General features: G+C 42.2%; 1 protein-coding gene across 1 annotated transcript; it reads right to left on the bottom strand.

Moving 5' to 3' along the window:
- Positions 1-19,015: 19,015 nt before the first annotated feature.
- Positions 19,016-21,572, bottom strand: LOC147892719 (laccase-4-like). The gene is made up of 7 exons (XM_087386772.1): positions 21,438-21,572; positions 21,208-21,359; positions 20,845-21,092; positions 20,592-20,720; positions 19,863-20,452; positions 19,356-19,743; positions 19,016-19,149 (listed from the first exon to the last, which is right to left on the bottom strand). Exons 1-7 carry the CDS (start codon positions 21,570-21,572, stop codon positions 19,016-19,018), a joined length of 1,776 nt encoding a protein of 591 aa, XP_087242898.1.
- Between the last annotated feature and the right edge of the window lie 3,724 nt (positions 21,573-25,296).

The following is a 25,296-nucleotide window of genomic DNA, read 5'->3' as shown; positions in this document are numbered from 1 at the left end:
CTTCAATCTTCCTAAATCTAACCGTTGGATTTGGGATTTGATGATTCAACCACACACCCTTATGTGCCTACTAACCTTCCACTGAATTGGATTTGCTTAATTATTCAAAATACTAAAAAATTGTGGTGTAGTATACATCACTTTGGAACGTGGCATAATAGGTATGACATGCCACCATCTATTATTATCCACCATTGGTTGATAGACAACCTAATTCAAACACAAATACAATCATGTTACTTTTCTTGCGTCAAATATTTAAAAGCGAGTATTTTTATGTGTGTGCACAGTACCTGTTCACATTGTTGCGGTAGTACTAGTGTGTCCTTCCTACTTTGCCAAAACTTTTTGGAGTCAATAGTTACAAAGCCACTTGCATGGCGTTTGATTGTTGCATTAGGGCCTCTTTCCACCACGTCCTTAAACCACTTTACATCCAAAACATACACAAAGAAGTGTCGAAAGTCAAGCATAATGATATCTTGGATTATGCCACAATAATCATCCATGGCTCCATTGGCTCCCTCAAAGCTAGCAATGACGCCGCAATCTTGTGTGTTTCTCTTATCATCAATCCGTTGTGTTTGAAAATGCTTGCCCTCACACCATATAGCATTGAACATAGTGCACTACACCAAGAAAAAATCAATTAAATAAGCAATCTAAATTATAAAAAGCTCCTAACTTATGCATAACATTCTATATACCGACCTTGCTCATGTATCCCCTAGCATACTCCCATTCTTCGATTGTGATATGCATCCCCTCGTCTTTCTCTGCTTTCTCCATTTCATCAAGTATCCAATCCACATGAATATCCTTTGGAAGTGCTCTTAGATGCTGAGGGTATGGCACACGAGATCTGTGGTGTGTACGAAAGAGGGCCCTTTCTTCTTGTCTTCTTGCCTTTGCATCCTCGTATCTTGTCACCCATCTTTTCATCACATCACTATTAAGCACGCAAAAGAGGTTGATACTATTATGCAACTCCGTGTCTATTACTTTGTTGCATCCTTTTCCTTGAGGCACAATAGAGGTCATCCTTAGGTCTTCATCATCTCTCCATAGTCGTGGGAGAGAGCTATCCACATCAACAAGAAACTCAGAAATATATACAAGTGACTCTTGTACCAACCAACCCTCGGCCATGCTACCTTCGGGTCTTGCATTTTGTCTCACGAAGCCCTTCAACGTCTTCATGAAGCGCTCAAGGAAGAACAACCATCGTGCATGTATAGTACTGCATATAGCAATCTCATCCACCAAATGTACTATGAGATGTAGTTGGCTTGTGAGAATAGAACGTGGAAATGTCTCCTCCACTAAACAAACCGCCTCCACTCACATAACTCGAGCATTCTCAAGCATGGTGGGATCTATTTCCTTTAAGCTCACATACCTCACAAGCTCGCCCATCTTGTAAATACAATCTTTCACGTCCTTTGATGCACTACGTGAAATGCTAGTAGGTAGTATGAACTGAACCCGCGAGGAGGTGGTTGATTAGTTGCTTATAGCTATTCACTCACAAATTTGAAAGGAAAAAGATATTATGCATATAAAATACTTACTTGGAGCATCTTGTGCCAATCATGAGATTTCAAGCCATATAATTGCTCTACACCTCTTTTCTTGCTCTTTGTAAAGGCTCCCTTCAAACACCTCATGCATCCAGTGGGAGTATGAATTGTAGTAATAGCGCACTTCACCGTCGCCATCTCTAGCTTTGATAACATCCACAGTGCACGAGGTAAAAAAACACGCCCATTTGGTCTCTCTTGAGGCCAAGCTTCACGCATCCTCCCTGTGGCACGTAGATCCTCCCTTATGCCTGTTGAATCTCGTGTCCCATTCAAATGCTCCCAAATGGTAGATGCCACATTCTTGAAGATATGCATGGGATCGAGCAGGTGATTGATCTTGAGGTGGGACCAATATGGTAAACGATAAAAGATGGAGTATCTAAACAAAATAATGTGTTAGCGTGCAATCTTTACTTTCAACCAATATAGCCAATCTTTACTTCCAGCCAATAGTTACAAATCCTTACCGGCTCATGCCAAGTGGTGGAGGAGTCATGGAACTGTCCCAAATTCTCATCCAATCTGCCGCGGTGAGTGATTGTGGGAGGACTTCATTCCAAGGGGCAACATATCTAGGATGATCAGGTGGGAGAAATCGATGGTGATTCTCATAGATGACCTTATTCAATGCGTCTACCCGTGAGGCAACTAGCGAAGGACCATAAACAGGACATGCATGGTAACCTGACGTAGTGAGACCTGAACAATAGATGCAATTAAGAGTGGAAGGTGGGTTTAGGGTGCCACGTCCTTTGCCTATTCATAATTAAAAAATGCAATGCTTACTTGAACACTCGCCATAGCCTGGGAAGTCATGCATCGTCCACATCAAGACTGCTTTGCAGTTGAAGTCTCGTGACGAGGGAGGCTTGCTCACACATGCACCTCGATACCTCTCCAAAGTATCTCTAGCTCATCAATCAAAGGCTCCAAATAAACATCAGGGTTTTTGACTTTATGTTTTCCTAGAATTAGAAGGGACAACATGACATGTCCTTTCTTAATAGCCATAGAGGGTGGAAGATTGTAATTCACCAATACCACTGGCCATACACTGTAAGACATGCTTTTGAGACCAAATGGGTTCACACCATCCATACCCAATCCAAGTCTCAAGCTCCTAGGTTCTTCCTTGAAGCTTGGCCATGTGTCTTCAATATGCTTCCACGTAGGATAGTCCGCGGGAGTTCTCCACTTGCCATCGGTTGATCGATGGGAGGAATGCCATGACATGAGCTCTGCAATAGATTTGCACTTGAACATATGTTGGATGCGAGGGATTATGGGAAAATGTCGCAATACCTTACGAGGCACGGTTTTGAGATCTGCTCTATATCTTGCCTCTCCACAAGTAGGACACTCTCTTGCATCCTTATGTAGTCCACGAAACAAAAATGCAATCGTTGACACATGCATGGATGCGCTTGTAATCTAATCCTCCAAGAGAGGTCACATGTTGCCTTGCCATATCTCTTGAGGTCAATGTGCTTGCTTTGAAAGCAAACTATGCATCTCATCAAGGCACCCACTAAAAGCGTGTGTAATCGAGTATTGTCCCTATTCTAAAGTACATCATCCATCTACCCATGAGACTCCAGGGCCCTCCATGGAATCCACCCTCGTGTTAGTGTCAACAACCATGCATCTGGAAGGTACCAAGTGCTCCATGTTGTCCTTCACCTTCATAAAGGCATCTCACTCCTCGTCGACCCACATCTCTATGTCGGACATCCTCATTGTGGTTTCTTGGTCAACATATCTGTCTTCGGTAACACACGGTGATGTCACCAGGAACAACTCTTCGATTACAACATTTGCTTTGGCCTTTGTATCTCCCTTTGTATTTAAGTCCGACTTCTTCTTTTTGTTTTTCTGATTCGCCTTCTTCTTTCTGCAATCTTTTGCAAGATGTCCTAATAGTAGAAGCACTTCTTTTGCTTCCTCTTGGAAGTATCCTCATCATTAGAGTCGTCTTTCTTGGACTTGCCATCGTTAAGCTTGCCCTTACCTTTGCTAGCATAGTCCTTTGCCAACAACACCTTGGTGTCTTGGTTGTCATTATAGAGCTTCTCCCTAGCTTGCTCCTATAGTAGTAATGGACCCAACTCCTCAAACGTCAGAGGTTTGGTCCTCTATCCTGTTGTCACGGTTGTAACAAAGCTCTTGAAACTTTGAGGTAGCCTCCTTATTACCATCAAGGCCAAATGGCATGAGTCCACCTTTTGACCAACTGATGCTAGTTGATCCCTCACCACCTTGACCTTCTTCACGTGGCTATGTACCGTATCTCCTTCTTCCATATCAAGATTGTAGAGTTGATGCTAAAGAACCAACCTAACCTAACCTAACCAAATAGCTAACCTCCAACCTAACCCACGACTAAACTAGCTAAGGTCAAAACTAACCTTAGGCTAAGGTTGGCTCAAGCGGCAATGGCTGCATGGTGCAGCAGAAGGAGGCAGAGTTGGCACAGATGGTGGAGATTTGGCATCGCAGCATTGAAGAAGAAGAGGGGTGCATACTCACGATGGACTCGTTGAAGGTGGAGATCGAGAAGACAACAAGGGCAGAAGAGGGTGAGCAACGGGTGATGGAGCTAAGTCAATTTGTTAGGCACCATAGGAGCTAGGTGATGGATCAGGATGCCATTATTCCAAGCATGGTGGCGCAGCAGCATGGGTGAACCTTCCCGCTTCAATTTTGGTGCTAGTTATAGTTTGGTCATCGATGGGGAGTTTTTGGGCTGCAACTCAAGGGACAATTTTGCATTCATTGGCTCCGTTTTCTTTATTCGTATTGATCAGTGAGTAGGCAGATCCCGTCCAACTGATCCTTGTGCGCTACTACCCACTGGGGGGGGTTGCTCTTTCTGGGCCAACAATTGGACCAACATCTATCCCTACAGTAGTTGCAGTGGCGTGGCATCTATAGTATCTATTACTCTTGCTTTTCCTTGTGTATGTACGTCGCTAAGGTTGTCTTTCTTCAGGGTGCGACTGTGAGCCATGGCTACAACTGGTTGATTGAAGTTGATGCCTAAATGCAGGTGGCCTAGGTTCATTGCTACCAAAAGGCCTGTCGCTTGGCAAGCTATACAGAAATCACAGCTTGCAGCTTTGTGCTGCAACTGAATCCCAAGAGATGGAAAGGGAACACATCAGGTGCCAGGTTCGGAGCTTTGATACCAATGTAGAGAAGGGGGAAGGGGAAGATTTGGAGATGGGGAGAGAATAGTAGAAGGGAGGAGAAGAGAGAAGGGGAAGGAGAGAGGAAAAGAGAGAAGGATGAGGGGATAGAGAGATAGAGAAAGAGAGGAGAGAGAGAGTGTGTGAGCGTAGGCAGCAGGTAGCAGGAAGGAGGAGGGGGAGTAGATAGGATTAGATGTCACATCAAAAGTCCATACAAAGGTGTGGAGATGGACCTATATAGTCTCCCTCTACTATATCTCCTTTTTGCCCTGCCCCCCTCTAGGCCTAAAAATCCCCTAAGCCAAATCAGGCCTAACCCTCACTAACTTGGCCTGGTCTTGGCCTTCATTACAAGGTAGGTCTTATTGTTGCTCCAATCTGCTAACTTTTGGCTACTCCAGGTGATATTGAATGAGGCCAAATGCCTCCTCTTTTACAGGCCCAAGGGGTTGTGAAATGGACCGACCTAATAAGGTCGACTCCTAGGGTCTATTTGTGCCGACCAGTTTGCCCCCTCCAAGTTTGTAAATCGACCTGCTGGTTGGGGGCTATTCTACAGACCCACCTGGCCACGTGGTAGCCTGCCATATGCCCAGGCACTCTACCCCCTGATGTCCCTATTCCAGGCTTGTTGTAGGCTCTAGACAAGGCCCAAAGGCCCTGCCATGCAAGCGCCTTTGGCCATTGCAGATCATGCCCTCTGTCAGGCTTCCAGTAGCCCTATTCTCCATCAAATAAGCCTTTGTACAACCTCGTACAATGGGGTCGTACCCTACTGATGTCAGCGCGGCCTTCACACGGCCTTGTTGCAAGCTGTATGCCTGCTCCTTAGTTCCATCTTGTCAAGCCGCATCCCAGGCTTCATGCCGCCACCATCTTTTTTGCACAAGGTCTCCTTTGTGCTAGTCATGTAGCAGCCTAATCATGCCTTGGTCTATCTCCCCCATGCTATCCTCATTTGGGGGATTACATATGGGGAGGTGACCTTTTCAACACATCCATCTACATCATCTAGACTAGAAGGGGGTGAGGCTATATATTGGCCCCAGACTGGAGGGGGGGTGAGGCTATATATTGGCCCCACCCTCATTGTTATACGATCTCATTTTGTGCAAAGGTTTTGCCTAGCAACAGTGAGAGCTTTTGCTTGAGGTAATTTGTGGTCTCTCTTTTTCTTCATTTGTAGTTTTGTTCATGTGGTGTGCTCTGTCATTTTCATTTTTTTGGTTTTTGTTTCACTCTCATAGAAGCTCCCTCATGCATCTAAATGCCTTGTTGCTATCTTGACTACTAAGATCTATTGGAAATTAAGGTCTTTTGTCCCATTTGTAAGCCCCCATATGAGGAGAGCACAAGGACATATGGTGCAAGTACATGAGGTTCGTGGATCAGTTTACAGTAGCAAAGGAGCATGAAACGAGGATATGCAAGGATATAGATTTGGCTTCATGATTTGAAGAAACAAGGATATGCGGTGGTATATATTTGGCTTCATTATATGATAAGACCGTTAAGCATACACTGTAATTTTTTGTGATGGCTTTGGACTTTTATGCGGCTCGCTGCTTACATCTGAATTTCATTTCGGTTTTGCTATTAGAGATACACAAGTTTGAGATTGTTGAGGCAGATGAATATTTGGATGATTGAATTTTTTGAGAGTAGTAAATCATTATTTTTGGGGGTGGCCCTTTGTGGGTAGCTAGTTTGGTTGCCTTGTATCTTTGCCCATGGTTCATAAACTTATTATAGGTGCTTTTTGGTTTGAAGACTTTCTTCAAGTTGGAATCTATGGATGGTTTGGTTATCTTGGAGAAGCCTAGCTCTGTTGTAGAACATAACTGAGCAATTTGGAAACTTTATAGTGCATTTTAAGGTTGATTAGGCTTTTCATAAATGAACAAGGTTTTGTTGTTGCAGCTCTAGCTTTAATGAAGGAGTTGATGGCACTTGGTTAATTCTTTTTGGGATCAATTTCTTTGTTGATGGTTGGTGATGTTTTGAGAAATTTTTGTTGATTTGCCTCCCCCATTTGGATTTAGAGAGGAAATGTTGGTGATATCTTTAGTGTGGGTTTTGGGGTTCTTAATTAAATCTCTCATGGGATCATATATGCCTAATATTTTGAGAGGTTAAAGATTTGTGAAGCTCATTGATTACTTCGAGATAGGAGTTGGAAATGTAGCAGTATGAGTTGATGATGCAATCCTTAAGGTTGCTTGTATATTTAAAGCAAATGATGAGATTGACATTGGGTCAAGCCGTAGGCTTGAATGTTGCTTGGAAAACTCTTCATGTAATGTCTTTATAATTTTATATTTTATTTTGTTATGTAAAAATTGCATTATTTATTTCTCAATCAACTATCGAATAATATTTGTTATCAAGTAAAATGTGTGTGTTATAAAAGATAAAAGTCATTCCTTAGAATTTTAGATTACTTCTTCACAGTGTGTAATATGAGTACTGATGCACTTCAGACTTTTGATTAATCTTTCACACTTACACAATAAATTTCATTCCACTACAAGGCATAGGTCCTTTTTCGATGAAAATATCGATGTTTTTTACACTATTTTTTTTTTGGACGGGCGCAAAGGTCGTTATTCACGTTGCTATAAGTGTTAAAAAAGAACGGTCGTTACATAAGCGTCGCTATATAGCGACACTAATAAACATTGCTATTATCTACACCAGTAAACATTGCTATATAGCGACGTTGGTAAACTTCGCTATATAGCGATGATTAACAGAAGCTTTAAAAAAACATTAGTGGGGCTAAACATGGCCACAACAAGCCTTGTTTTGTCCCACTAATGTTTTTTATTTAGTAATTACAAAAAAAAGTTTTTTATTACAAAATTTTCCTTGTGGAAAGGGTGATACAAAATCGCTCAAATGAACCGATCGAGTGACAGAAGCATATATATGTTGAAGATGTATAACATTGTTTGTTACAAAATTACCCTTTCGAAAAGGGTGATATAAAATCGCTCAAACGAGCTGATATACAAAAGGATATACATGGCGAAGTATATGCAAACTACTACTACTACTACTGCTGCTCATCTGAATCATCGTCGTCGCCCTCGTCCTCATCTTGTTAGCCTAATCCTTGGCTCTCATGAGCTACGCCTGATCCTTGGCCCTCGTCACCACTCACCTCCGCTGATGGGATGCTCGAGCTTTGATTCTAAGAGCGAAACCATATTAATTGAAAATTAGATTGGAACTTAAAGAATAAAACAGTTTAAAAAGTGAGATTATAAGTAGTAGACTTATACCATGCGAGTAGCCACCTTAGCCCAATCGACTGTCGCTCCCATTGACTCCTGCTCAATAAACCACGGCTTTGTTCCTACGTGAAATGCATGTCTCATCTCTATGTCTGTAGGAAGGCGATCCATCGCAGCTTGCTATGGGCCCAATTTACAAGAGTTAGATAAAGTGCATGCAATATGTAGTAAAACAAATAGAACAATACATTAAATGAGAAGTAGACTTACCACGGTTGCCTTGAATGCCAACCGTTCGCCTGCACCAAAGTGTGAAGTACCTACGGCATCCAGTCGTCTCCTCGCAGCCCTCCTTTGACCCTCGAACATTTTGGGATGGTCCCTATTTTGCTTCTAGAAAAACTTCCAATGAGCTTTGTTTGCCCAGCTGGGTTTAGCCCTCCCCTTTGCGATGGAAGTATGCAAGGTTGACCTATGATGTTTTAAGACCAAACCCATCTGCTCTCGCATGTAATTCTCATTGAACTCCTAATTTGGGGGGTTGGGGTATTTTGCTTTCAATTCATAGATGACCACCTGCTTCTTTTGGTCATCTTGATACTGCCAGTCAGTAGCTATGCTGCTCCTGAAGTGGTGGCTCATCAACCGCCTCATGGTGGCCATCACTGCTGTGGCCTTTTTACCTTCTATTATCTATCCAGCAGCCGTGATTTGATAGGATAGGTCCTTGACCGAGTAAGGAGGACTGATGGTAGTGGCAGAGTCAGAGCGAGTGGTATTTGTGCGAGTGCTTCCGGAGCTAGGAGTAGCAGTGGGAGTAGGAGAGGGCAAGGGACCTGACTGGTACTGGGTCTCGGGACTAAGTGGAGACCTGTAGGGATGTGAGTGTGCTAACTCGTCTACATCTCTCGAGTCAGCACAACATAAGAGACCCCTCTTCCTTCCCTTACGATGGGCATGCCCAGGTGATGACCACTTAGTCGAAGGGGCTAGAGTGGATGGCTGGGTAGTAGGTCCAGCCATCGGTGTAGAAGAGGGAATTGCTGAGGTCCTGTGGGATAACAGAGAGACGAATCTCGCTGCCTCCTCATCAGTCATCTGTGCCACCAACTCATCGGCGGGACTCCCGACAAAGCCATGGGCTGCTAGCGAAGGAGTTCCCTGAGGGGTAGTGTTAGTGCTATGTCCGAGAGGAGTCGGGCCAAGGGTAGTCATAGGGGTAGGCCCGTAAGGTCTTGCATGAGAGGAATCAAAGTCCTCTGGAGAATAGAGATCATGATGGCTCCTCCTACAAGGGTTTTCGTACTCGTCGAACGTGCAACGTGATCCCATGTCTAACATAGACACAAACACGAAAATAAAAAACAAAAAACAAGAGCAGGTAAGAAGCGGAAAGCATATGAGAGAAAGCATAAGAAGCAAAAGAGAAGGAGAAGCATAAGAGAAGGAGAGGAGAAAAGAAGAGAAAAAAAAGGGAAAAAGAGATTGAAAGAGGGGAAAAGAATCAAATATGCATAAGAGAAAAAAGACAGAATAAAAATGCATAAGAGAATACATTGAGAAAGCATATGCTCTCGGGGGGGTCACTCATCATATGTAACCCTATCACGTGAGTTCAACAAAAGGATATTTTTTATTTCTAAAATTTACAAAAATAAATATACATAAGGGACTATTTAAAATAGTTTTGGAAAAAATTTACAGATTTGTATAGAAAAGGGGTACATTTTATTAATGAAAAATTTATACAGATAAGGGATTTTAGAAATATGCCTTGAACGCACGTGGTATAGAGGGTTTATACATAGTGACCCCCCCGAGCATATGCTTATGCTTACATAAGCATATGAGCATATGCTCATGCATAAGCATAGGCATAGGCATATGCTTATGAAAAGAAGAGAAAAATAGAGGAAAAAAGAAGAAAAGGAAAGGAGAAGGAATGCATAAGCATAAGCATAAGCATAGGCATAGGCATAGGCATATGCTTATGAAAAGAAGAGAAAAAGAGAGGGAAAAAACAGAGAAGGAAAGAAGAAGGAGGAGAAGGAGAAGGAATGCATAAGCATAGGCATAGGCATAGGCATATGCATATGAAAAGAAGAGAAAAAGAGAGGGAAAAAGAAGAGAAGGAAAGGAGAAGGAGAAGGAGACATATGCTCATGCATAAGCATAAGCATAAGAGAAGGAAGAGGAAAAAAGAGCATAAGCATAAGAAAAAAGGAAAGAAAGCATATGCTTATGCTTATGCATGAGCATATGAGCATAAAAGAAAAAGAGAGAAAGCTTAAGCATAGGCAAATACATATAATGCTTATGAAAAGAGATTGAGAGAGGGAGGGAAAGAGAGAGGAAAAGAGGAAAAGAGGAGAAGGAGAAGGAGAAGGAGAAGGAGAAGGAGACATATGCTCATGCATAAGCATAAGCATAAGAGAAGGAAGAGGGAAAAAGAGCATAAGCATAAGAGAAAAGGAAAAAAAGCATATGCTTATGCTTATGCATGAGCATATGAGCATAAAAGAAAAAGAGAGAAAGCATAAGCTTATGCTTATGAATGAGCATATGAGCATATGCTAATGCATAAGCATAAGCATAGGCAAATACATATGCTAATGAAAATAAATTGAAAGAGGGGAAAGAGGGGGGGAAAGAGAGAGGAAAAGAGGAAAAGAGATTAAAAGAGGGGAAAAAGAAGAGGGAAAAAGAGCATAAACATAAGATAAGGAAGAGGGGAAAAGAGATTGAAAGAGGGAGAAGGAAGAGGGAAAAAGAGATTGAAAGAGGGGAAAAGAGCATAAACATAAGAGAAGGAAGAGGGGAAAAGAGATTAAAAGAGGGGAAAAAGAAGAGAAGGAAAGGATGGAAAAAGAGATTGAAAGAGAGGGAAAAAGAAGAGGGGAAAAGAGATTGAAAGAGGGGAAAAAGAAGAGGAAAAAAGAAGAGAAGGAAGAGGGGAAAAGAGGGAAAGAAGAGGGAACAAGAGAAAAGAGGGAAAGAAAGGGTTCCTACACCCATCAGTACAGCTAGCACTTAAGGCGCTAGCTGCAAGCCAATGCAAATAGAAAAAATAACAAAAGGAAAAAAGAGGAAGCACTTTCTTACCTGGAATAGTCTCGCTTGGTGCTTTGTGGACTGGCCCTACAAAAGAGAGAAAACATATCATTTTTCAAATAACTAGTAAGAGGAAGGAGGAGTTTAGAGAAGCAACTTCTCAAAGGGATTAGATTGAGGAGACAAGCATAAGCCTACAAACAAGGAGAAAGCATAAGCCTACAAACAAGGAGAAAGAGGAGGAAGAGAAATACCAAAAAGAGAAGAGGTGAATCTTCTTTCTCTCACCAAATCTCGTTTTTTGTCCTTAACCTTTGAAAATCAAGCATGAAAACTAGCACATAGCCTTAGAAATACAAGGAGAAACATGCTTCAACACTCACAAAATGAAATCTCACAAAAAATGAACCTACATTACTTAAAGAGACTCACCTTCTTGAAAAACTTCTTTTCACACAAGCAGAGAGGGAGAAGGGTGGAGAGGGAGCACAAGTGTTAGGAGAGGGGCTGGGTAGGGGTGAGAAGTGGAGAATAGTGAGGAGGAAAGCGAGGTCATCAAATATAAGATAGGAGGAGAGATTTTTTCTTTTCTCGCAATAGAGATGTCAAAGATAGCATCGCACGGGGTTTCGGGTTTAAGCCCCCAGCATCACTATATAGCGACGCTGTTCAATCGCTATATAGCGACGTTCATATCAAAAAAGCATCGCTATATAGCAACGATGGAACAGGGCAAAGTGTCGCTATATAGCGATGGTTCATGGCACTTATTGTTAAAAGAGAGGCTTTTTTTGGGATGTTAATAGATTTCCTTGCAGCTCATGTTGTGATTTTAAAAGTGTGCAGATGGAACGGACGAGTGGAAGCTCGTCAGATAATGCACCAACGCTCGAAAGCACAGAGTGGCTTATGGAAAGGTTGTATTGTCATTGCACTCATTGTAAGCGAGAAGTATGACATCAATGTTGTATTATCATGCGCCACTTGCAGATGGATGGGGAGGAGCCCAAACCAGTACCCACTGTTGGTGTTGCACGTGGTGATGGATCATTAGTAAGTCAATGCTATTTGAGTGGATGGTCAATATTGGATACCATTATGACACAAAACCTTGAGACAAGATCTTAAATTTACACGAAATCTTGAAACAAGATGAGGAGGGTGGCGAGGGTGCGCATATACCTTCACACTTTGAGCAAGACTATAGTCTCTCAGATGATGACGAGGGTATGGTGGACATGATGGATTCTATTTTTAGGGGCACTACATCACATGTACATGTGATGTCAGAGTCTGAGGTCAAAATGCGAGAATTGCAATCAACACAGTTGTACGAGGGTGCTAAGATGTCTAAACTATAGGCTTGTCTCTCAATCTTGAATCTGCAAGCAAAGTATGGGTGGTCAGATACAAGTGTCTCAGCCTTAGTGAGGTTAGCTCCCACATTAATTTGACTCATTATTTGGATATTGTTTGTTTTGAGAATCATCATGTATGTTTGAGAATCATCATTATTCAAAGCTATTTGAATTGTGACTCTCTTTTATCCTTCTCTCTTTTATCCTCTCTTTTTCGTCTCTTTTCTCTCTTATCTCCTCACTTTTTCTCTCTTTTTTCTCCTCTCTTTTCCTCTATTTTCCTCTCTTTTCTCCTCTCTTTCCTTCTCTTTTTTTCTCTCTTTTATCCCCACTTTTTCTCTTTTCACTTTCTCTCTTTTTCTCTCTTATCTCCTCTCTTTTCTCTCTTATCTCCTCTCTTTTCTCCTTTTTCTCATCTCTTTTCTCCTCTCTTTTCTCCCACATGAAGCTTCAATAGCCTACTATTGAGCAAACAGATACAGACTTTTGTCACTCTAATTCAAAGAATGCAGGAGTCTGTAAATGTTTGCTCAATGTCAGCTTGTAGGATTTTAAGCTTGCTCAATGTCAGCTTGTAGTGTACCGAATCATCATTATTCGAAGCCTATGTATGTTTGAATTGTGATAGGTTGCTCCAGAAGATGTTGCTTACACTAAACATCATGCTCACATCAAGAGATGAAACAAAGAAGATGCTAACAACGGTGGGTATGGATTATGATACCATCCATGCTTGCCATAATGACTGTATTCTCTTTCGTCATGAGCATGGAGATTTGGCTAGTTATAAGAATATAGCACATGATCTGATGCAAATCCATAGCAGAGTTGATGACATGGCATGCATCTCATCGGTCCATTGATGACACATTGAGGATTCCCATAGATTGTGCAGCTTGGAAGCACATAGACAATCAGTGGCCGAACTTTGTGAGGGAGCCATGCAACTTACATCTTGGGCTTGCCATGGACAGCCTGAATCCTTTCGAGTTACGCTCGACATCTCGGTCGACATGGCCCATAGTCTTGGTGAATTACAATATCCCACCATGGCTAACAATAAAGAAGGGACACCTCATGCTTGCACTACTTGTGCCATGGAAGTACAAGGCCAAAAATATGGACGTGTGCATGGCACCTTTGATAGAGGAGTTACAGATCTTATGGAGAGGAGTGCGGGTCTTTGATATTTCCAGAGCTCCTAGACATACCAATGATATTTTGGTCAAGGGTATCTTGATGTGGACCATGCATGACTACCCAGGATATGGAGAGTGCGCAGGTACGTGGTTGTGTCTTTACATGTTTAATATAGGATTATGCTTTTATGACTCTCTTTCGCATGCATGTCCTTTACTAACACATTCATGCACACATGCAGGACTTGTTATAAGTGGGTACCATGCTTGTCCTATTTGTGGACCTGGTTTGAAATCGCTTGCACGATACTCCAAACATATGAGGAAAAATGTTTATGAAGGTCATGCTCGATACCTTCCGCTGGACTATCTCGTGCGTGGAGGTCAGCTTGATCCACCACCACCATATTTGAAGGCAAGTGACTGGATTCAGGATTGGAGGGCAAATGGAGAGGAACCTCCTTGTGGTATGAAGAGGCTATCGATCTTTCACAAGCTTCCTGATTGGGGTTGGTTACAAATCAATCATCTCTTGGATCCCATGCATATCTTCAAGAATGTGGGTGTTAGAGTTAGCTCAAATGTCCACCTCTCATGTAACCCACCAATCTTCTGTGTACCCAATGTTGTAAGGCCCCCATATGAGGAGAAGCCATGATGGGTATCAGATATTGGGAGGGATCCCCAGTTTAGACACTGGAAGGGGTCTTAGAGTAGACCAGATGGTTATGAGACGGCTTAGGAGCCAAGAGTAGATACCCGTCTGCACAAAGGGGGGGTTCGGGGGGGCGATAGCCCCCCCGATAGCAGGGGGTCCGGGGGGCGCAGGCCCCCGGTGGGGGTCTGGGGGCAAAGCCCCCAGCGGCAGGGTCCGGGGGCTGCCGGTAGCCCCAGGCCCGACGGTATGACCTATGCGCGATCCTTCATCTGCCCGACGGCATGTTTTCTGAAGGGTCGGTTGGTCTTCCAGGCCGACTGTCTATTAGGCCGACTGCCTATTACAGGGCCGACCGTCAACCACTTACACTATATAAGTGGCCACCCCCTATCATCAGATCACCAGTTCTTCACGCTCATAGTCCTCCGTCCAGCATCTGTCTAGATCACCATCGAAGCTCTGTCTGTAGAGCGCACGGGTGGACAGCCAACCATCAGTTGTATCAGCAGTTTGGTATATCAGAATTTTTTGTATTCTCTCCAGCTTTCCATCGTGTACTTGCGTTTTGTTGTTATCTTCCGCTGCGTACTATTTTCTTACAGGGGCTACTATTTGGGCACACTTGGTTGGTTCCAAAGACTCGAGAGAAGTATGAGAAGACTTGTGTGCTATGAATAGGATGTCTCATTTGTGGCCCCAAGTGCGTGCTTCAGGAAAAGTTATCCTCCCGAAAGCAGCATGGATTCTCTCTACGAGAGAGGAGGCAGCAGTCAAGGCAGACATTGCCTCTTTTCAAACACCCATAGGATACATGCATTGCTTGAAAGGAGTATTTTTAGAAGACAATAAGCTTAGTGCGCTCAAGTCCCATGATTGGCACAAGGTCTTATAGGTATTCTAAGCTGTAGGATTAGTGTACCGATAATCATGATGCGTTAGTGTAATTATGATTATGTTATATTGTTGACATGACTTCTTTGTTGCTTTGATAGTTCATCCTCCCAATTACAATAAAAGGGTGCTTACAAGAAGATGTTAGAAATACTATATTCAAGATCAGTGGTATTGTGAGGTATCCTTACTATCAAATCGCATTGATTGCATTTTCTTTAATTTAAGCTAAATAATCTATAGACTGATTATGAATATATCTTACATGGGCATGTGAAATAGGTGGATATCTCAAAAAGAGATCTCCATATCGAGCATCGAGAAGGCTAGGGTGAAATCCATCGAAGCCATATGCTTGCTTGAGAAGCACTTTTCCTCGAGCATTATGACAACTCAAGTGCACTTGCTTGTGCACATAGTTGATGAGGTGGCCATTGCAGGTACCGTTCATAGTCAGTGGATGTTTTTTCTTCAGTGGTTTATGAAAGCTTTATAGGGATTTGTAAGACAAAGAGCAAGACTGGAAGCAAGCATGGCAGAGGGATGGCTTGTGCAAGAGTTATTAGTATATATCACGGAGTTTCTTGCATCCATGGATCCCGATATGCTGTAAGCTTGGCATAACAAGGATGATAATCACATCGTTGGCGAGGTTCCCCAAGGAAAATATTAAATGTAGTGCCATTTCATGCATTAAAAATGGCTTTTTATGGAAATGGCAAAACTATATAGCTCTTTTAGTTGCCATTTCATACATAAAAATGGTAGAATATATGGCACTTTTGGTTGCCATTTTAGACATCGAAATGGCAAAAATATATGGCACTTTTGGTTGCCATTTCCCATATGGAAATGGCAATACTATATGGCACTTTTGGTTGCCATTTCATACATAGAAATGACAAAGTATATGGCACTTTTGGTTGCCATTTAAGACATAAAATGGCAAAAATATATGGCACTTTTGGTTGGTATTTTGCATGTGGAAATGACAAAACTATATGGCACTTTTAGTCGCCATTTAATACGTAAAAATGGCAAAATATGTTGCACTTTTGGTTGCCATTTTAGACACAAAAATGGCAGAAATATATGGCATTTTTGGTTGCCATTTTGTATGTGGAAATGACAAAACTATATGGCACTTTTAGTTGCCATTTCATATGTAAAAATGGCAAAATATATGGCACTTTTGGTTGCGATTATGGACATAGAAATGGCAAAAATATATGACACTTTTGGTTGCCATTTCCAAAAAATGGCACATGTGGAAATGGCAGCAAGAAATTGCCATTTAGTAATGTAGAAATGTCACTTTTGGGCTGCCATTTCTACCTAGTTTTGTAGTAGTGTGCATGCTCATGTATGAGGTGGGATATCATCTCTTGGAACTCATTATCAAACCATAGCTTCTAAGGCATCCTCCTACTGGAGGTGTGATGCAGATTGGGTTGTAGGGAATGATCTGATGGCAACATCTTGAACCATAGAGACAAGAGTGTTTGAGGCATGGGTGAGATCTGCATCATCTGGACCAAAGGATGTGGATAACTCATGAGACAATTGGCTTAGATATATCGCATCAAGGACATGGCCAAATGTATTTGGACATGAGTAGGGATAGGAGGGTCTAGTCTTGCAAGACTGGCATGGTAATCTAGATACTAAATGCCAGATAGGAGTGGTTGGTACTAAGTAAGGGAAAGGAATACAGACGTCTTCTACACATGACACAGGTTGGGAAGCCCCTCAAGTAGTCCATTGTGCTTGTCTTGCCTCCATGTGGAAAACAAGTAAGCCCTCTAGATCATGGCCATCTTTGGAGACCATTTTAGATGATCAAGTCATGCACTTCTCACCAACTTCTTACATCTCCAATAAGTGCCTATGTCACATGTCATGCACCAAGAAGGCCAACCCATTTGTTCCTTGTGCAACCAGAAGGAGGATCCCCCCCTGCCTACACTTCGAGATTCCATCATACATTGTCTCATATGGGATGTGACCCTCTATGGTGACCTCATGTGCATAAGATGTATTTGGGGGAAAATAGCACATAGCAATAAAAATCAATCATGCACTAGGTAGCTAAATTTGTATCCACATGTGCCGTGCATGTTCTCCTTCATGTCTCAAGTGTGATTAAAAAAGGACAACTACACCCCTAGAGCCACATGTCCCAATTTTCACATCGTTGTCTGTGTAGCTCTCTAGGAAACCCCCTAGGTCAGACCAAAGGTGATAGTATGATTCGAAATAGCCATTTTCAATCTATCTTATGTCCTTGCCTCATGGGATTGACACCATCATGTGCTTTCTACATCTCTCTCTTCCCTTTTTGATTTCTCTTGTATGATTTCTTTGCCTCTCCTTGTATGTATCCCATTCCCCCCCTTAAGGTTGAGTGCCATCACTAGGACCATGGAGTCTCCCTTTAATGCTAAATTGCTTGCAACATCATGAGGTCATCATCCAGATATGTCCTAGTCCATTCATAGCTGCCCTCATACTCATCAAGGTGGATCTATTTGCCATAGTCCTAAATTTTACGACCATAGGCGTTAACAGTGCATCAACCTTGCCCACTCTCTAGGGTACCTCAAAGGTGAGATTGACCCCCATCTCAGTGATCAATACTTTGGCATCTACCAATGCAGTATCTCCCATTGCTCAGTCTCTAGTGAGAACATTTAATGCTTTACTATTCCTTCTCTTATCCTCCTTTAGGGCATCAATGTGTAGAGGAGTATGAGCCTTCTACTAATGCTTGCTCAAACTAGCATGCTAGGCTGCCTATGTAACTACTTTAAAAGGTGCATCTCGTCCTATCATCTAATTAAAATTTAAACACTTATCTATAGTTCCACCATATCACACAAACTTTGCACTCCTTTGCCCAAAGTAGGTTTCTTAATATCAAAGGCACTTAATGCAAATATGACTAGTTAGATGACAACAATCACATCTTCCACTCCTTTCCAAAACATTCATGTGCTTGTAATAAGTGCCTTCACAGCTCTTTCTTTCTTTCTTTCTCTCGTCCTTCAATGAAGGTGGCCTAGAAATCTTGAGATTGTACATCCAATCTCTATTATAGCATCCTAATTTTGGAGAATTGGTTCCAAGTCCATTGAGTGTATAAAGAATTGATTTTAGATAGGCCTTTTTAGTATTTACTTAGATTCGTACTTGTAAAAACCATGACCTCATTGATGTGTCATTATGAATGCCAGTATTGTTAAGATTGGAATACAAGAATTTATACAATGTAACAAGGACCTATCCAAGGTCCCCACAAAGAATGAGGTACATGTGTTGGGTGATCTAGAGGGCCTTAGAGGCTTCTGTCATGGAGGGTAAAAAGGGGGAAAATAAGGATGGCTATTTTGGATGTTTTTCACATGGAAAAGCATATTTTGGATGTTTTTCCCTTGGTGCATGACATAAGGATCAAAGGGAAAGTGAGACATGCTATAAAGGAAATGCCGCATCAATGGTTCTCAAGAGTGTAGGAATCGACATCTTGAGCTCTAGAGCATGGAGTGCTATTTCCCATGGTCCCACTCTATTTCCAGGGTATTTCCCCTCTATTTTCCATGGTGCATTTGCACAAGTATTTCCCTTCCATGACATAAGGCCCATGGACTAATATATCTTAGTCATTTGGTGTTTTTCTCATTTACCAATGGGGAAAAAATGGAAAAATACCAAATGAGAAACTATCTTCGTCATTTTCCCGTTCGAGATCGATTTTTCGCTTTGAAGTTGTACTAAATTATTTGGGGCTTCTTCGACATGCATCAGGATTCACGATTCAGGGGCATGGATTCAGATGAATATCGAAGACTGAGTCTGAGGAAGCAAGGGTCGCGACTCGACATTGATCGACGTCACTCGAAGGATAAATGTAACTAGCTGCATTTGGGATAATCTTTCGGTGGAGGCGGCAATTTCTCGTGGCTTCCCTTGCCTTCTTTCACGATCCACGCCATCTCCATCCCCCAGGATATGTGCATATCGAAGTGGCAATGCATCACCCAAACCCCTGCAGCAGCCGCGGCAGAAATCATTAATCACACTAATAGCCCGTAGATTCCGAACTTACATTGAGAGAAATGTCACCGATCGATTGTCGTAACACTATCGTTTTAACTTGCTCATTTGATCACGCATGCAGCAGCTAATTCTGTAGTAAGAGCCGCACACTAATCCTACACAAACAAGGGTCTGCAATTTGAGTCTTAGATTTACCTGGATTATCCGTGAAGAATCGAATGGCCACCCATCCTCCTGCTGGAATCGCCACCGTGTTCATCGCCGGAGGATCCACCAGATTGAAGTTTTCAGGGTCTCTTCCCGCATCGTAGTTCCCCACTCCCAAACCCACTACATAGAAATTGTACCCGTGCAGGTGGAAGGGATGGCTCTCGAAGAACAAAGTGCGCGCGTTCTGAAGGACCAGCTGCACATTGGATTTGAAGTCCACCACTTCCACCTTTGTGCCAGACTGTGCGTGCAGGTTCGGCAGAGTGACCCCGGTATAATTGTATTGGACGAGTGGCACGCTGGGGAAGTCAGTTTGGTAATCATCTGAGCTGATTCCGGGCTTTCCAGTACTGTGCGTATTTTCATAGAATGCCTGAAAACAGAAATTCATGAATCAGCCGCTATAATTGGGCACTTGCCACTCCTTGAACGCGAACATTACATAGTCAAAATTAGTAGAGGTGAATAGAACGGTGTGGTCGCACAACAAACCTGTAAGATGGAGACTTCGGGATCGCGGAAGGTGATGTTGTTGATAGCCGTCGATACCTTCTCTCCCAAAGGGCCATGGCAAACTTGCCCATTGGGGCACTCTACCAAGGAATATCCGGCTGTGAAAAAGAAGCTCCGGTCGACTGTTTTAGGAACCGATGCGGGATGTCTTTCAGTGTTCAGGCTCCTCAGGCTCTTCACGTAATTCAACGCGTACCCACTGTCGTTAACGGCGGGAAATGTGGGAAATTTCATCTCCTCGGGCCGTTTGTGCTTCGCACCTTCGTAACGAAAACGGGCAGTTGCTGCAACCTTGGGGTATGGAACATAATCTGATCGAGAAGGAGAGTACGTGGAAGCGCCCATGTAGTAGTCATCCACGTCTTGATTTGCGTTGACCAGTACGTCGGCCGTCTGCCCGGGTGCCAGAACAATCACATTGGTTGTGTAAGGCTTGGACAAGGAAGCATCCGTTTCCACCACGGTGAGTTTATGGCTAGCGATTTGGAAAAACAACTGGAAGTTCATGGCAGCGTTGATTATCCGAAGAAGATAAGTTTCTCCTTTCTTCACATGGAAGATCTCTGCATCTGCAGAAGAAGAAACAATATAAATCAGACTAACGCGGAGCTCCAACTGAATTTTTTAACGCCAGGTTACATCAAGCAATCAAGCAGCTATGAAGCGACCCGTCTCTATATTAGGCTTCGTGATAGTAGAAATGCTTGCCTTTCTGGGAGCAATTGTAGAGCAGACCAGGTTGTCCGTTGATGGTTAGAGCATTCGACAAGTTGTAACCTCCGCCATCTGCTAAAGCGTATCGTTCAACATCCAAGACATCCATATTCCACCATTCCCCTGTACATCAAACGAGCGTGTTCGATGAGTATAGCAGGCTTTACACGATCTTCTCTCCTCCACAGACCATAGAATTCAATGGGGCGAATTCGATAAGTAAAATGAAGAAGCAGAATGTTCGTACCTAGAACAATTGGAAAATCCTTCCGTGGCTGTATTGGGAATGGATATGGTACACCGTGCTTGGGCAAGATTATGAAGGCGCCGTGCACAGTGGCTTTAAGCCAATTCAAATGTGCGTGCCAGAAGAGGGTGCCCATTTCTCGGACAACTGTGAAGTTATGGACGAAGGATTGTTGTGGACGCAGAGGGCACTGTGTGATATAAGCAGGTCCATCTGACCAAACCGAGAACAGCTGCCTGACTCCATGCCTGCATTACACAGATTTCGAATCGCTCTCAGAGGGGCACCTCCAGAAAATTATTCATCATATCACGGCGTTAAAAACCAATGACAGCAAGCTGGCCTATGCAGGAGGAGCTGTACCAGTGTATTGTGAGGTTGTGAGCCACAAGGTTAGTCACTTTTACGAGGACACGATCACCCTGCCGAACATACACTTTGGGTCCTGGGAATTTCCCGTTGACTGCCACAAGTTGCTTGGTGTGGCACAGTCTGGTCACGTTGGTATAGTGAATCTGATCGAAAAAAAGAAACATCAGGATCCGGACGCTATAAACAACCTAATCGTGTCGCATGCAGCGAGTTCTTTTTACCTTAAAATGAAGATGGTGGGTATTGGTTCCATCCTGGTTAACTATGGAACCCGCAGAGGCCAAACCGAGAAGAGCTGCAAGGATGAGAGGCAATAAGGGATTGATAGAGAGATGGAGCGAAGTCGGGGAAGCCATACACTAGGGAAATGGGAGTCGATGCGAGCGTTGAAGCTAATTTGAAATAGGGGAGGTGGACAGTTGGAACGATTGCAGTGGATTGTCAAGGCACTGCTGGACGTATTTGGGCAATCAAGATTCAATAGGATGAAGTGATAACTTTGCGTGAGAGGGTCGAAGCGGACGTAAACGTGAGAGGGTCGAAGCCGACGTAATAGATATACGGCACTGTGTAGCCCAAAAAGTTATGGCGAATCGGCGATGCCTTAGACCAGGTCAACAATACCAAGCCAGAACTTAGAAGAGAGGAGAGCCTCCAGAGCAGCTGCAAGGAAGTGCAAGGGCTCCGTAAGAATAGGACTACAGTATGATCGAGTCTATTTTTGAAGTGGTCAATTGCTATCGGTGAAAGGTACTCACGTTAGTGTCTCCATAACAGGTAATCTGTCTGTAAGAATAGGACTACAGTATGATCGAGTCTATTTTTGAAGTGGTGAATTGCTATATTAACTTCTTTGATTTGATGCGGTGAAAGGTAATCACGTTAGTGTCTCCATAACAGGTAATCTGTCAGATCACATTTGCTTCTGGAAGGTAGTTCTCAGGGTTCACATTTTGCCAAACGTAGTTTTTGGCTTTCTTTCACAAGATTTTGGAAGTTTCTATAATGCCAGTGAACTACGTGAGAGTAATGAATTGAGATTGACGCATTGAAGAAAAAGTTTTGATCGGGTCCCAACTCCAGAGTCGCGACTCGCTGTATATTATAATATATCTTCGTTGAGTTGTTCAAACCGCTGCTCCTCGGCGACTTGGTCGAATGGCGATCGATGCTTGCTTTTAAGTTTTAATACACATCGCCGATGATCGTTTGTAATATAATAATACTTAGCATGGACTAGCTTTTAATACGTATCCCGTTGTTCTAAACGATGATCGTTTATAATATAATTAGCTCTTTATACGTCCCGATTGCGAGTTGTAAGTTGAAGTAACTTCCAAAATCGTTACGGTAGGCAACCTACAGAGATGTTTTGGTTTTCTTCCACCTCCCTGACCCACGTGTAACAAATGTGGTCCGTTGATGTAGATGTAGATTGATTTTTACTTGGCGAGCACTAGAGGGTTCTATGGAATACTCTAATCTCGTTAAACCATGTGGCACATCCTAAACTGTTAGATCAAGAGTGCCTTTATTACCTACTTTTCAACTCCCACGCTATATATACTTAACAAGGGGACATATACGTAGAATTTTGTTTTGTTTTTTTGTGCTTTTCTCGTAGAGAAAGAGTGACCTCGAATCTACCAGTGCCAAGTTTTTGTTACTTTCTTTTTTAGTTTGTTGTATAATTTGCAACAATCGTTCAAGGCATTTTTGGAGTACAATTTGAACGATTATGTAGTGCTAGAGTGACAATGTCTTTGGATGATTGCGGTCATGATCACCAGTTTGATAGACGATTTATGTTTTGCTGACACAATGGAATGGATGAATACCAGAATGATGACCATTGTAGAGTCTACTTGTCGGAACCATGGATTGTTGCCGGAATGATGAATGATTCACTTGTGGGTGGGCAGTACGATACTCAATGGAGTCGAGGAGTTCTAGCACTAGGACAGCCTCATCTCCAATCAGACCTACGAAGCGGTGGTAAAGAAGTCCAATATCTCAATTTTTGCAATGGAGTTTGAAGCCTTCAATGTCGCCTACGCTAAGCTTGAACGTGAAATTGGAGCCCACATTGATCCTTATGGGGTCTTCTCCAAGGTTTGCTTGCCCTTGCCTCGCGCCAAGCTATTCGAATCCATCACTTTGCAGTATCCTTCTTCCCATCCCTCCTCTCATTATATTTGTTTTGATTGTATCCTGCATCTATCTCCTAATCATTTGTTGTTCAATAATACCATATTTTAATACTGTTTCCATTTCAGACGTGTTTTTTATATCTTTTCAGAAAGTAAAGCAGACGTATATGCTTGGTGCGTACACAAAATTGGATGTTTAACTTGGAATACAAACACGCCTATTGAGATTTAGGTAATGTGTCAGTCTATTACATATTCGCGATACTCAATCTTGGCGCTAGAATATTCTCGACGATTCCAATCTCGACGCATAGGGAAGGGCCCGTTCCCTTGGATTATAACTCTTTGGGGAAGGAAGCATGCCACCTTCCCGCCCACACTGTGTGGTTATATAAAGTATATTATATATATGTTTTGAATTGCACCTTGTTTGTTGACTTTTGCTTGTGCATATTCTAAATTCTTATCTGTATTTGTGTTGAGATACTCGTGCAAGAAAAGAACGCTTACTCACACATGACATTTACTCGAACCTACTATTGCCTGCTTAGTTTATAGTAAGGTATTTCCCTTTCTTGACTTTCAAAACCTACATAAATCATATTCTTCGGTTTTCTTCCATCTCCTTGAGTCACCTATAATGAATTTAAGCCCCTAGATTGATTTTAGCCCTTACAAATATGAGCGTTTAGATTGATTTTAATTAATGTCAATCATGAAGGTTTTATTCAAATAGCATAAAAACTCGTGGGTAAAAGCATATCTTTGCTTTTTAAGCGCAAAAAAATGAAAAGCATACAATTTGGATATTCTTAGCTTACTTTTTTCATTTCAATTTAAAACATTGTGAGTTTAAATCAACTTATTATAAATTTTGTAATTCATTCTGTCGTTCCCCTTAGGCGGCCTACCGCATCCTAGTTTATAATATAATTACTTCTTTGTACGTTGTGATCGCAAGTTGTAACATCCAAAATTTGTGCATTACATATCCTAAGAGGCTACTTCGATGGACCCCTGATCAAGGAGCTTGTTTTCACCTCTTTTTCGCCTTGGTAAGGGCTTGTTCCATCTTCAAAACCACCCATATGAGGTTGGTTTTATGTTCACATGTAGGACTTTCCAAGAAATTTTCTATAGGCCTTTAGACTCAGCACCTCAGAAATTTGATGTGCACCTCAAGAATCTGATGTGTCTGCAAAGGAAACACTCATTTTTTCTTGAGCCCCACCTTGAAAGGAGCGTTCCATCTGAAAACCAGTTTTTATCATATGCAACCATTACAAAAATAATAGCACACATGAACAGTTGCACTAGTAACCAAATTTTAAAATGATTGGAAATTTTGTAAACAAAAATTTGTGTTAATTGTTAAGGGGCATTATTAATTAAAGGTTGCCTTTCTTTAGTACTACCTCAATTACTCTCCTTTCATTAAAGCAGGTCCATAGTGGCTTTTCCCACCTTTTTAAATCATAAATAGTTTTAGCTAACAAACACAACTACTTTATCCATGATTTAATCTTGTTTAACTCCTTTGAATAAACGTTTAAAAGCCTTTAAAGTCCATATTTTTGGAGGCTTTTTGCATTAATTTGCGAGTTTCTTTCCTGGCAAAATAAAAATAAGAGAGTGCAATTTGTGGGCTAGCTCAAAGTAGATTACACTACTGTACCCCACTTTGAAAGAGTATGACCATTAGAGTAGCTCCCCATCACCTCCACTTCCTAAAGTAATATTACACCAATCTCCATGCTTTGCACTTAGAGCTCATTGCATTTGACAAATTTCATCCAGACACTCTAATGATGGTTGCCCTTTGATTGTATTATTTTACTTTATTTTTAAAAGCTCCATCTATGGGTGTGTGCTCCTACCCAAAATTTCTAAAGCTTTCCTTATTACCTTGATTTCATGCTTTTCGAAATAC

The sequence above is a fragment of the Dipteris shenzhenensis genome, chromosome 16 (genome assembly GCF_047967505.1).
Source record: "Dipteris shenzhenensis isolate YYH24624 ecotype China chromosome 16, Dip_SZ_1.0, whole genome shotgun sequence".
In the NCBI taxonomy this organism is placed as follows: domain Eukaryota; kingdom Viridiplantae; phylum Streptophyta; class Polypodiopsida; order Gleicheniales; family Dipteridaceae; genus Dipteris; species Dipteris shenzhenensis.
Note: the sequence above shows the minus strand (reverse complement) of the source record. Positions and strands in the feature narration are given on the sequence as shown.

Bases quoted from the DNA above. Each gene is read 5' to 3' on its own strand.
- LOC147892719 (XM_087386772.1), bottom strand. From the start codon at position 21,572: ATGGCTTCCCCGACTTCGCTCCATCTCTCTATCAATCCCTTATTGCCT. The intron at 20,453-20,591 runs GCAAGCATTTCT...CTTCTTCTGCAG, and splicing joins CTACAATTGCTCCCAGAAAG to ATGCAGAGATCTTCCATGTG. The intron at 19,744-19,862 runs GTTTGTTGTGCG...TTCTGTTTTCAG, and splicing joins CCGAAGTCTCCATCTTACAG to GCATTCTATGAAAATACGCA.